Raw genomic sequence first — 13696 nt, 5'->3', positions numbered from 1 at the left:
GACAACAGGGAACAAAGCAAATATCACATTCTACAGAAAATTTAAAGCATCCAAGATGCTTTAAATAACCAAGGAAGTCTGGACTCCAGTGATTTATAAAAACATCAATAAAAAGCACAACGGGAGGCACTAAAAACGATGCTTGTCATTTATCCATTTGACAATCATCTGGGAAGTTTCATTTCACTGCAAGATCTGTATTTGTATTTAACCTCAGGCAAAAGATTTTCAAGGTAAGAAAGCACTGACCACCTTAAGGAGCTTCCTAGGCAGAACAATCGAGACACTCCTTTGACAACAAATGGGATGATGGAGAGAAGCTTCTGTTAGCTGACATGTTTGATATACTTAAAAAAATGAAGAAAGATTAAGAACCACAGCAAGTGAAGGAAAACTAAAGGCTATGCTTTTTTGGTTGCTTCCCAGATGTGCCTAAATACTGAAGTGCAATTTTGTGCTGGGTTCAATCTTTTCTGACTGCAGGCTGCTGTTAGAAGATGTGATCCCATTCTCACCCTCCCCTTACATCTGATCTAGCACTCACACAGGCAGAAGCTGAGTTTGAGATTACTGTTGGGGAGGACAAACTAGAAGAGAAAACAAGATTTATTAACTTTTCAGTGGCTTGGCAAATGGAAGGAATCCATCGTAAAACTGCACAACCCCTGGGTTCTGTGCAAGAGAATTGATGAAACAGCCTCTAGTGGAAGCAGCCCCCAATTAAACTGAATTAAGCACAACACAGAACCGCACTCTGAGTCAATTTTGCCTGTTTTCAGGTGACGACTGGCCCTTACAGAACTACTGCATTTGCTACTTATTTAGCCACTGTTTATCCAAACTGCACTTTCTGACAGGCCAATGCTATTATCATATTCACCCCACAACGAACCAACATGTAACTTTTGTTTTAAGTTCTTTTGCATTATTCCCACTCTGACATGTTATATTACTTTAGTGCGCAGCAGGACGAGCCTTTCATTCAGCAGCAATACTGGCTTAAGTGGAGTTTTACCCTCCTCCAGCCCCATGGCTACATACTTGGTTGTTCCAGTATTTGAACTTGTGCAGTTTATCAGATGGCCAAACAGCCACCTGCGTGAGAACACTGATCTGGGAAGGAAGAAAAAAGACAAAACAAAACACAAAGCTTTCCCTCCCCAGCTTATTTTGAACACAGATCAGTTTCCAACACTGCTTATGCTTTCACTTCTGCCAACTTTTCCCTCCTCCACCCCCAATACTCAAACTACAGCTTAGGCCTTACTGAAACCTAGGTTTTCAAAGGTAAAGCACAACAAACTAAAACTAGTTTTTGTTTTGCTGCTCTGATTATATCCACCTCAGAGCAATGGTCCTGCTATAAAGAAGAAAATAAGTACAAACAGCAAGATTGCTTGTATTAGGGTAATATCGTAAGCAAGAAAACCAAAACTAACTAGTAAAACTTCATTTCTAGATTCCAAAGAGTCTCGTGCCAGCATCATGTCATAATAGGTTGAGTAGACCAGAAGAGTTTAAGATTTCAATTGTCATCCTCAAGATAATTTGTATCTCAAAATATTACTTGAATCCCTTTCATATTAGTTAATGAAATAGCTATGAAATATAGCAGAAAACATTGTTAATAGGCAAGAAAGTGATGCAAGTGGCTTACAGTCAGAACCCCAGCACTGTTGGGTACAACTCTACAGTTCCCTAATAGAGGAAAGGACAGCGGAGCAGAGAGTTGTTCTCAAGTTTAGGGAAAAGACATTTATAAGCCCTTTTGGGAATTTCACTAGTTGAAGGGGGTGAGGGGAATACAGCAAGGTCCAGGACAGTAGTGCTGCTTGTCCCATTTCATGTTAAATGGAGTCTTTCAGGATATCTGGCTTGCTTCAGGGCTAGAAAGTAGCCATGAAGTGCTGTGGAGGGAGAATGCAGGCTGTGAAACCCCTCCTGCTTAGTGCTGGTAAACCTGTCTGGCTGAAAGATTCTTGCTCTGCAGCAGCATACTTTGTACCTTTTTAAGACCATGAAATTCCATGACTAGCATCCAGCCCATTAAGCGGTTTTAGTCTGTGAAGATGCTGGAAGCAGGTCTGGCCTTCACTCTCTGAAGGAGTTGGGTAGAACAAGTAAGTCTGTGAAGATGCTGGAAGCAGGTCTGGCCTTCACTCTCTGAAGGAGTTGGGTAGAACAAGTAAGTCTGTGAAGATGCTGGAAGCAGGTCTGGCCTTCACTCTCTGAAGGAGTTGGGTAGAACAAGTAAGTCTGTGAAGATGCTGGAAGCAGGTCTGGCCTTCACTCTCTGAAGGAGTTGGGTAGAACAAGTAAGTCTGTGAAGATGCTGGAAGCAGGTCTGGCCTTCACTCTCTGAAGGAGTTGGGTAGAACAAGTAAGTCTGTGAAGATGCTGGAAGCAGGTCTGGCCTTCACTCTCTGAAGGAGTTGGGTAGAACAAGTAAGTCTGTGAAGATGCTGGAAGCAGGTCTGGCCTTCACTCTCTGAAGGAGTTGGGTAGAACAAGTAAGTCTGTGAAGATGCTGGAAGCAGGTCTGGCCTTCACTCTCTGAAGGAGTTGGGTAGAACAAGTAAGTCTGTGAAGATGCTGGAAGCAGGTCTGGCCTTCACTCTCTGAAGGAGTTGGGTAGAACAAGTAAGTCTGTGAAGATGCTGGAAGCAGGTCTGGCCTTCACTCTCTGAAGGAGTTGGGTAGAACAAGTAAGTGCTTTTACAGCAGCAGATTATTAGTTTTCCAAGCAGCCACCAAACATCTGAGACAGATTTATTTAGTATTCAGAAGTGTTGATCAAGCTCAAAGACTGACACATAATACATATGTATTTTTTAACAGAAGCTAAGCACAGAAAAACAACAGTGTGCTCAGGCCAGAACTAGGAGAAAATCAGCTTCTCCAGCTAATTTGATGTACGCTTATCCTGGAATAGCAGGAAAAAGGCACCTTTACTTGATGTACAGTGTCACCAGAACAGCCAGACATATCCATTTTCTAGGGCAATATACTGGACTTTCCCTTTACTGCAACCTAACTATGCTTCTCTACAGCCTACTGCAAACGCAAGCATACACAAGAAACATGAGAATCAGGTGAAACAACTACCTCGTACATGACCCCAGTCCTCTTTGAAGCATATATATATATTTAAAAACCCTCAATAAGTTTTGCCAATAATTTCAATAAAAAATTAAGCACAAGTTGTTAGTTCAAACAAGTTTATCCACATCAAACTTTCTCCATTAAAAAAACTTTTCCTTTGTATGGGTCTTTCCTCTCACTAGTATTTTCTTTTGCTTTTTGAGCTTCCTGTGATTCAGTGATAAGATCCATGAACGCAAAACAGTCTCAACGTGGTCTTCAGCCTGGTTTCAGATGTTTGGCTTGAAAAATCCTCTGCAAATATATCCAGAAGAGTTAATGAACTTATTATATCAATCATATTTTGAATTAGCAGAAGAGACAAACATTGAAAACTTTTTTGAAATTAACTTAACAAGAAAAAAAAGGGTCAGCTAAAGTAAGAACTTTGCTCTATTTGATTACTCAAATGGATTCCAACTCCAAGTATATTAAGATTCCTACTTTTATCAGTCTCATTCTGGGTTGTTGTGATTATTATTTGACTCCATACATGTTCCTTGCACCTCTTACCTAAGTAGTCTGTACTGACCCCAAGTTTAACAGATAATCAACAAGTATAATATACATTGCATTGAATCAGAAATATCTACACTTGATCAGGTTGTCACGAAAACTTCTTTCTATTCAAAACGATCAAGTTCTTTTTAAAGCTATTATTCCATTGTTCAAAGATTACTCATACTTATTGTAGATTAATTTCATCTCACATACTGTTTGTAAGGTGGCTTTGCATTTCAAAGAACTTTGTCTTTGCCAAAACAACCGTGAAATCGGTCGTGTCACTTACGTAGTTTTCTCCAATTCCTGAGTAAATTTAGGCAATAAAACTAAGAAGAAAGCATTCACTGGTGCTTTGATTGCCACGAAGCAAAATATACCTACAGATAAAACAGTAAAACTCTACCTTCATATATTTTTTTTAAAGTTGGGAGGATTCAAACACACAATCAATTATAATATTTGTTCTTTACAATAAAGGCAGTCAGATACCATCCAAAGAATAGTTATTTAGTGACAGCAACAAGAGCTATTTTGGTAGCTGAAGAGCAAGCAGCTGCATGAATTTCTAAATGCATTAAAGCATCTTTGTAGCTCCTCCAAATTAAATTACTTAACCAAATTTGTAAAACTTAAATCATACCTGTTCTCTTTGTTGCAGTAATCAGTGAAATCACTTTCATATCTTGTAGTATTTCCTGCCTTGGTCTCCCTTTCCTTGGCTTTAGAAGAGTCTACTTTATGATTATACTTGGACAGAATCTACAGGAAACATTAAAAGGTAATGACAAGAATTATCTAAGAACTCAAAACAGATTACAGTTTATACATTTTTAATAAGTAGCAGAGAACTCTTTCTTTTTGAAGAACAAAATTTGATAGAACTAAGCCCTTTTAATTTTACTATTTTGATATTAAAACTATTTAGGGGGAAAAAAAAAGTACATTAGCTAACCTGAAGAACATCATCTGGTATCCTTGTTATTTCTGGAGGTGGAGGAGTATTGAGTAACTGGTCATAGTGTTTTATTTTGGGAGGAGAAGGGTCTCCAAAACGTTTAAGATACTCATCAGAGCTCACAGCAAAAGGAATGCTATCTTCTATGTATTGTTTATCTGCTGCATCATTCTTAGTCACCGACTCAATCTTTTCCCCCTGCTTTACCTGCTGCAAAAGAGGTATTAAATGCCTTCAGTTAATTTACTTATCTTAGGTAAAGTATTTAATAGATGTTCTTACAAAATTACCATTAGAAAAATCTTCTACAATGACATAAGAAAAAGTAGTATTGGAAAAGAATCACAAAGTGACATTTGAAAAATTGCTTATGGTAAAAAGTGTGCGAAAATGTACATAATTGCTATTTACTACCTTAGCTTCTGTTTTTAGCCATCTTGTTTCAAAATCTGGAAACTGCGGTGTTCCTGTATGACTGGGAAGAGGCAGTTCATTTGTCTCTGGTGACCTTGATAATACTGTACTATTTGTTCTGGAAGGCTTTTTTACATCAGGGGTACAGAACACAAGTATCATAGGAGAAGCCATCCACTCAGCTGCTGAAATTAAGCGGGGGGGGATAAAAATACACACACACAAAAATATTATCAGTTCCAGTGCCCCAGTTTAGTTTTCTAATTTTATTAGTTTTTAATATATTTGCATATTCTAAAACACCTGTATCATTTTAGCTGATATTTTTAGTATGACAAACCATCCAAATTACACAATTCCATAAAAGCAAATGCAAAAAAAAAAAATCTAGTCCCACTACTAAATATAACTGAAAAAGCCCAACTTAAATCAACATTGCTTTAGCTTCCCATATATTCAATTGTCACTATGTTTGTCCCAAGATCTTCACATATTTTCAAGAGAACATATGACATCTCTCAAAGAAGTTTTAGCACTACTCTTGAAAGATCTAAGTTACTGTCTTGTTAGACTCTTTCAAAGCAATTTCCTTCCTATCTTTAAACAGATCTAATGGGTACTCTCAGGGGAAAAAAAAAAAAAAGCTAAGTTGGCAAAACAGTATTTTTATTTCAAATAAGGATAAGTTGCAGTTACAAAAGGATGGATTCCTCTGCATAATTCTAGATGGATATGAGTAGAAGAACGAGCAGAGATTTATACTGAAGTGAGAAACTTTCCTATAGAAGCCACCAACATTTCATTTTCTAGACATTAGTACTCATACAATGAGTGGGCCTGAATTAACTATATTTAACAAGAAACACAGTTTAAAAGTTTACTCTGTGTTTACAATGCATTTACACATGTATTATGTAAAAAATGCATTTATAAATAAATATATGTATATTTATTTCACATATTTTTAACTTACCATTCTCAGCTGTCACTTTTGGTTTTGGCCCAGGAGTAACCATGATTTCCCTGGATGTCTTTTCTCGTACACTCACTTCATGATCATCTTTTTTAACCAACCTGAAAACCAAAACCCTCAATTAGCTCTCAAATAATATGAAGAAATCACAGTTAAAGGAATACTGTCAACCTGATCACTTTTCTAGTATTTGTACATCAACATGCAAGTCAAATATTCATTTCCTCAAAGATTATTTTTTCACAGATTTTTCATCTAGGATTCTACTACAGCAATTTGTAGCATGCAAATGTTCAGTCCATCCACAAATTATCAAATACACTGAGATGTCAATCCAAGGCATTAAAAAACCCCCAAAACAAACAAACAAAAACATGTCCAGGGTAGGATCAATTTTCTTTGTCCCAGATGATCAATTCTGTGTTAGGGGTACAGTCTATTTTATTTTGAATTGCCTGTTGCCTACAAAATTCTAAACAAGAGGAAATCTTTTTGGCTCTTAACCTACTAACGTTATTGTGAACACCAGAAGATTTTTAATTCAATTTTTAAGTTCGAATAAGATTACTTATGCTAATCGCTAGCTAACTTCAGAGTGAAAAGCCATTTAATATCAATTCCACAATTTTTAAAAATTCTTAATTAATCCACAATTCCTAAAATTCTTTTTTCATATCCAAGATACTCTAGTGGAAGAAGGGTGTAGGCAGTTAAGAGACAATACCAGACAAAAAGAAGCAGCTTATCTAAACTCTACACAAAAGTGTGTCTATAAGAAAGTTATTTTAAATGTTTAAAAAGTTATCTTAACTATGAGAACCAGATAAACAAAGCCTAAGCTTAAAAAAAGAATCCGCTTGAGGCAGTATATTTTACTCAGATGAACACATTTCAAATTTTGAGTTAAAAAAAAAAGTAATTTTTCAAGTCAGTTTTACCTTGGAAGTATTATAGATACCTGAAACCATATGATTTTTAGTTTTTACAATGGAGAAGAACAAGTATTACAAAACCCACTTTTGTTCAGACACTTTCCTTTTTTCCCCCCCTTCTTTTCTTTCATAATTACTTTTGGTTTCAGTTTTGTAGTAGGTGCACTGAAGTATATTGTTCTTTTCACCTGCTTCAAAACTGAAAACCTGAAAGACAAAGTTGGAGGAGTTGAGGTCTACTAAATATTTTTAAGAACTTTGAGATTAATTTTTAAAGTGGTTTTCACACAATGCACAGCTGCTAGACAGATTTCAGCTAGGTACAAGACCTGGCTGGCACAAGCAAGGGATGTGAAAGGGCAGGGCTGTCTCCATGTAAGTCAGAATTATTACCTGTCTTTGTATCTGGAAACTACAGGTATAAAGCTAGCTCATTGGTACTAATTTTTTTGCTTATCTGATCCTCGGGGAAGAGATTCTGGACATTATCCAGTGTTGGGGGGAGGGAATCTTTTTTTTTTTTTTTCTTTTTTTTTAATTTGTTGGCTTAGTGTTCTGCCCATTTAACATGCTGATCCTTCTCACTAAGAGGCAAGATGAGTGCTTTTTGGAGGTAACAAGCTGTTTAATTGTTTCAACCTTTCTGATCAAACCGCAAGCTAATCCTAACTTCATGTTGCAAAATAAACAAAACAAATAAGCTAAAAAGACAGTTAGACAACATTTTAACTCTAATGAGTTAGTGTCATGACCTCTCACATATGCCACTAATACTGAATCCATACGCAGCTTTAACTTTAGTCACAATTAAGAGCGTGTCCATCTGTTTTGGTCATTGATAACGATGATGTGTTAAAGAGCAATGATGCTGTAACTAATTCTCAACAGAATTTTCATATTCTCATTAGGGGTATAGAAGACTGCTAGTGCGATTTTTTTTTATTTATTATTATATATAAATATCGCTAGTGGACTGTCTAATCATTTCACTAGAAGCCACAGAAATAGAATCTACATTCGTGGATGTAGATTTATAAATTACAGCCATAATTAAAGGTGAAGACCACATTTAAAACAGTTCTCATTAAATAGGAAAAGTAGTACAAAACCACAAAAAGTTATAGATATCAATAGAACTTAAATTGTGCGATAAGCTGAAACTATTTTCAAAATATTATTTGAGAGGGAATGATTTTTGAATTAATATCTTTCAGGATTCAGTAACAGTTTTCCTGTTATTACAATTCCAATACTATAAAGCTTTATAGACAATATAGTATTCATATAACTATTTAAAAGGAGAGATCCCAAAACTATTTTAAAAGAAAATGTATCTTTTCACTTTCCCTTCCCCCCCCAGTAATCTTAAAATTAGAAAAACCACTCAAAATTTAACCATTGCAGTAAATTGGATGTTTGGGGGACAAAGCCACTTAAATTGGCATGGTTCTGAAGAACTTCACACCTGTGCCTATATTGCAAATATCAGGGATTAAAAAAAAAAAGTTGAATTATTATTTCCACAGCTTGCGTCAATATGGTTGTTGTTTTTTGAATAATTTCTCTAAGTACCAAATATTTCGCTGCAGAACAGCGAGTTTCTTTTAAATACCGTCAGCTTTTAAAATTGAATGTATTGCTAATACTAACTATAAAAACATGATCTAACTACCTTTACATTACCTTAGAAGTATAGAAAAATACTTCTACTGCTAAGGTGTTCTACACCTCACTGCTGCAAATTCTTTTCTTTAATTTTAATTAGAACAGTGAAAATCTCAAGATGTCTTTTCAACAGAAGACTGGAGCAAAAAGAGCTAACAGTTTGTAAGGTCAGGCTGGATAACGTAAGAGATAATACTCTGTTTCTACAATGAGGCATTTTACTGAATGCTTTAGAAGTTTTTTCCGGGTCTATCTACATTCCTGAAACTTTTGAAACCTTTAAATTGGTTATGTAATATCTACTGCAGACAACATGTCCTCAAATCCAAATCCAAGGTTAAGGAAAGCAAAAGATCACAGATTTACTGCGCATTTTCCCTTTGTAAATAGATTGTGCGTGGAAGGTTCTTATCATGGTGCAGTCAAGGGAAGGAGTATATCGGAGATGTGTTTCAAGGCAGTGTTTGGCACTGCAAAGGGTATATGAAAAGACATGTAGAGAGTTGAATAAAAACACAAGACTAACCAGCTGGTAGATAATAACATATCACCTGCTTGAAGAAAGAGAGAAGGGCCATAGCAGCAAGAAATTAGTACAGCAAGAAGAAACTACAGAAAATTCAGTAGAGAAACAATCTGAACTTAAGTAATTTACTCACTTCTTGCTTGTCTGAGCAGTTTTACGAATAAGTGACATCGTATAATCTTCATTCATACACATGGTATGCTCACTAATGCCAAAATGTTCAAGTTTTGGTGTTACACACTCATAATCGTCCATCTTTAGCATACATTTTGGTGTTTTGGGCAAAATACGGGGGGTCTGTGTTTTTAGTGGAGTCCTGTCCTTCGAATTTTCTCGATATGCATTTGTTGCGTGTTGTCCTTTCACTGCACTCCAAGGCCTGGAGAAAGCATATTGTGAAAGACCAAAATCAGAAAGCTGGGGGTTACGCAGTGGGTCTTTGGGCACCAGTGGCTTCTCAGTACAAGCAGGAAGATGAGGTACATTGTCTGCTTTTTCTGCATCAGATTTATTCTGGACAGACACCTTCGAATCACTGTTAACTTCTTCCTCCTCTTCTGTTTGAGAAAAGTAATAACAATAAAAAAAAATTATGTCAGAAGTTTGTTGTAAGAATTTATAAAATAAATTGGTACTTCCCCCCCCAGCTCAAAATTTTTTATTTATTATTGTCAAAAACAGATTCCTTCTTTCATTTTAAAGCATTGAACCTGAAGCTACAACAGATATCAAAAGCTCATCTCAGGCTAAGCTATATTTATAATATAGGTCACACAGTTACTGAATTTCACTCTATTGGCAAATATTATTTCTAGGAAAAATGAAATGGAAAAATTTTTACACATGTATATTTTTAATAGAATTCATCTCCCTGCATGGAGCAGGCAGGAAGTGCTAACCTTAAATATATTTGTTTTTACTTCAGTGCAAGAATGGAAATTCATTAGAAATGTACAACATAAATGACAATGAAAACAAAATTTGTATAGAACTGAAAATGTTTTTGGGGAAAGAGCAAAGGCTGCATGCAGTACTAGAATGCTTATTCTTCAGAAAAACAGTATTGAGGAAAGGTTATGAAGCAGCAACTCAAAAGTCATGAAAGAGGGTAGCTTTTTAGATAACAAGGGTCCACTGCAGACATAAGCAAACATGTAATTTGTACACTTCCGTAGTTAGATAAACTGAAACACCACAAAATATTTGTGAATTTCTGCATGATGTAAGAGGGGGGGGGGGGGGGGAAGCTATTTAAAATAATATAGCAGAGGCATTACCTTTTTATGGGTATTGGTATTACATATTCAAATACACTTAGCTTAAAAATAAATCTTAAAAAATAAATTAACCTTGTAGCTCTGTTTGGAGTCTTCTTTAAAGGCAGAGAGAGGACAGCAAGGAAGGTACTATAAAATCGGAGCCTTCTGCCGTATCTTTGTAAAACAGTTGTAGTAGCTGAACTCGGAGGTCAATATGGTCCAGAACCACAATTTTGTTTTGTGTAATGACTGGATAACGCTTGGGGGAAAGTTCAGGCATACCCTGCCAAAGGCTTCTTGAAGGTTGATGGGGCCCTTGATACCGAAAGGGGTATGTGTAGTACTGACAGTTGTAGTATTTTAAACTCATTTGGCATATCTGGATTTTTCACACAGGTGCATGTGCACTTTCTGACTGGATTAAGGATGTCCCCCGGCTCCAATGATCAAGCTAGTACTGCTTCATAGATTGCCAGTGTCACCTGATCCCCATACGTGCTTCTCTTGTCCCATTTGTGCTACGGAGCACGTTATTTTAAGATTTTCTCTATGGTGATTTAACTTAATGGAATCATCACAGATGAATACGAACTAATTTAGATGCATCTACAATCATTTCCCATGCACAAGAAGCCGAAGCACCATAATTCTCTGGGTTATGAAAACATGTTTGCTAACATGTTTTCTGAATACAACTATTACTGGAGAAAAAAACCCCACACGCTAACTTAAAAGCATGCCAGGAGATCTAAGTTTTTTGTATTTTGGTTTATTCTTATGGCACCAATCACAACAGAATCTTTTACCCTCTGGACATTATTATAAAGCAAATAACATAGATGTACTTGATCTCTTAATTAATAGAAATATACACATAGCTAAAAAGAAACATTTTAGAAAGTTACATTTGTCTTCACATACTGTATTGCCAAGAAATATTACCTGTAGAGTCTTTGACATGTGGTTTGTAGCCATATTTCTGGAACAGCTCTCTTATTTTTCCAAGATCTGCTGCATTTCTTTGCATCAATATTTCACTTGCCTTCATAAAGTCATTAATTGCTTGTTTTTCAGAGCAACTCTTACCGAGACTGGCATTAACATCTTCCTTTGGGGGTGAAGCGGGGGGGAGAGAAATGTAGAAATATTGGTTTACAAATCACCACATGGTAGTTGTTTACACATGAAGTGTTTTGGGAATAAGTATTGAACTTCAATTCAGATGAGGATTAGCAGCAAATTTAGGTCTTATCTATACCTGAAAAAACTTCTGTGAAGATTTTCTTTATTCTAAGTGCTGGTCATTGAACACAAATAAGCACAACTCTTCTGTAGGGAGCTGCTGCTCCTGAATCCTTCTGCCCTATACCTACGCCTTGGCACAGCTACAACCTCTCTGTTACCTTTGTCCCCTGCTGATCCGAGCGACAACAGTGATTGCAAACTAATAAACACTGCTAAATCTACTTTGAGTCACCCAGAAGTTTTTGGGCACTACCCCGACATCCACAGCCACTTTGAAGACTTAGAGATAAATGAATAAAAATAAGGGTCAGAACTGGTGACTAACAAAATTGTACTGTGGCTTAATGATCAAAATAGAACCATAAGTTTATGGATACCCCCCCCCCCACAATTTTTCAAGAAGGAAGTGAGTTAAGATGTTACCTTCAGAGTCCTGATTTCACAATGGAGGTCATGTAAGACTCTTATTGGAGATTCATCTTCATAGTCTTTGATATGCATGTTCACATAAGAAGGTTTGGGAAGAAAAAAGGAGTATTAGTATTTTAGCATGCAAGTACATTCTATATCAGAACGTAATCTCCTGTATTAGAGATGTTGGAGTCACATGTTAGAGAAAGAGAGTCAAGATAGAGAAAATCAAAGAGAAACTAGTTCACATCAGGTACCTTGCACAGCACGAGACTGCAATTTGCACAGTATGTTAAACTACACAGAGAAACTGCAGAGGCTTCCATTTTACTGTTGCAGCTAATACTGTAAAGATTAATGTATGGCAGATGTTGGTACAATAGGTAGGTCCCTGCACTATCAAGGATTATTTATGCTGAATTTTTATCCTTAAAGAGCTTGAACTTGAAATAATAATAAAAAAAATTGAAAAAAGCGATATAGACAGCACTGAAAAACGTACATCAACAAAAAGCTGAATTCTTCTGCCTTATACGTACGTGGGCAGATGTTAGTACTGTTCACTTACACATGCAGCAGTCATTACTTCTTTCACTGGAAATCAAGGTTAATGCAAATAGTGTAAAAGAGGACACCTGCTATGCGACAAGACAGCACAGCAATAAATCCAATTAGAAGCTTGAGCTATCTGTGCAGAGAGAACAAGCCCTGCAAATACGTTTTCCTGTCTCAATCCATGAGAAGAGTAAAAGCAAGAATGTGATTCCCTGTTCATCCCGTTTTTCCCCGTAATAAAAGCTCACCTACGCACTCACAAAGGAGCTCAGAAAGACAATGATAAGAGGGGGAGCCCAAATCATACCCTGCCGATCTACTCCCAGGCCCATCAGCCCACCGAAGGCCCATCTCCGCATGCCCAGAGGAGCATAGGGGCACAGCGGCAGGCGGGAACCCAAATCGAGGACTCCCGATAAACAACCGCCCCCGCCCTCCCCCAGGGCTATCCCAGCAGAGCCGTCAGCCCCAGCGTCCAGGCGTGACACCCATCACCACGAGTCATCGGGAGCAACTCTCCAGACCACCTTCCGGACTCGGGGTCTTGCTGCCTGGGGGTGGGACGGACACGCCGGCAGGAGCCCCGGAGCAGGGCTGCGGCCCTAGGAGCGGGAGAGGCCCCAGCGGATTAGGCCGCCCCGGGAAGGAGACGAGGCAAGGCCTGTGCTTACCCGTGTCCTCTCTGCGTAGGGCCCGCTCGAGCTGCCTCGCCTCCTTCTCCAGCGTGAGGGCTAGGGCGCGCAGCTTACCGAAGAAGTCCCTCGACATGTCCATCGCCCGCGGGGAAGGGGAGCGCCAGAGGGACAGCGCCAGCACCACCCGGCGAGGGCCGCCCGAGCCCCGCTCCCCCCGACTAGCCCCAGGCCACGCGAACGGCCGTTAATTTTTCTGGAGCTGCCGCTGCGCGCTGGAAGCGACCCTGAGGAGAGGAGAGGAAAGCCGGGCCGGGCGCTGCCCGAGGGGGAACGGTTACCGCCCGCCACCAGGTTCGAACCGCGAGCAGCGCGCGCCCCATTGGCGCTGCCAGGCCCCGCCCGCCCGCCGCGAGCTCTCGCGAGACAGGCCGCCCGCCGCCGCGCGCCCCCATCTTGCTTCCCGCCATCGGCCTGGAGCCGT

At 38.5% G+C, this 13696-nt stretch overlaps 1 protein-coding gene across 1 annotated transcript; it reads right to left on the bottom strand.

The window, feature by feature from the left end:
* Positions 1 to 944: 944 nt before the first annotated feature.
* SKA3 (spindle and kinetochore associated complex subunit 3) lies at positions 945 to 13354 on the bottom strand. The gene is made up of 9 exons (XM_019472090.1): positions 13252 to 13354; positions 12038 to 12102; positions 11312 to 11477; positions 9244 to 9667; positions 5988 to 6088; positions 5012 to 5199; positions 4598 to 4810; positions 4286 to 4404; positions 945 to 1113 (listed from the first exon to the last, which is right to left on the bottom strand). The coding sequence occupies exons 1-9, from the start codon at positions 13352 to 13354 to the stop codon at positions 945 to 947; spliced, it is 1548 nt and encodes a 515-aa protein (XP_019327635.1).
* Positions 13355 to 13696: the final 342 nt, after the last annotated feature.

The sequence above is a fragment of the Aptenodytes forsteri genome, unplaced genomic scaffold (genome assembly GCF_000699145.1).
Source record: "Aptenodytes forsteri isolate BGI_AS27 unplaced genomic scaffold, ASM69914v1 Scaffold307, whole genome shotgun sequence".
Taxonomy (NCBI): Eukaryota; Metazoa; Chordata; class Aves; order Sphenisciformes; family Spheniscidae; genus Aptenodytes; species Aptenodytes forsteri.
The sequence above is the reverse complement of the archived record's forward strand: the minus strand, read 5'-3'. Positions and strand labels throughout refer to the sequence as shown.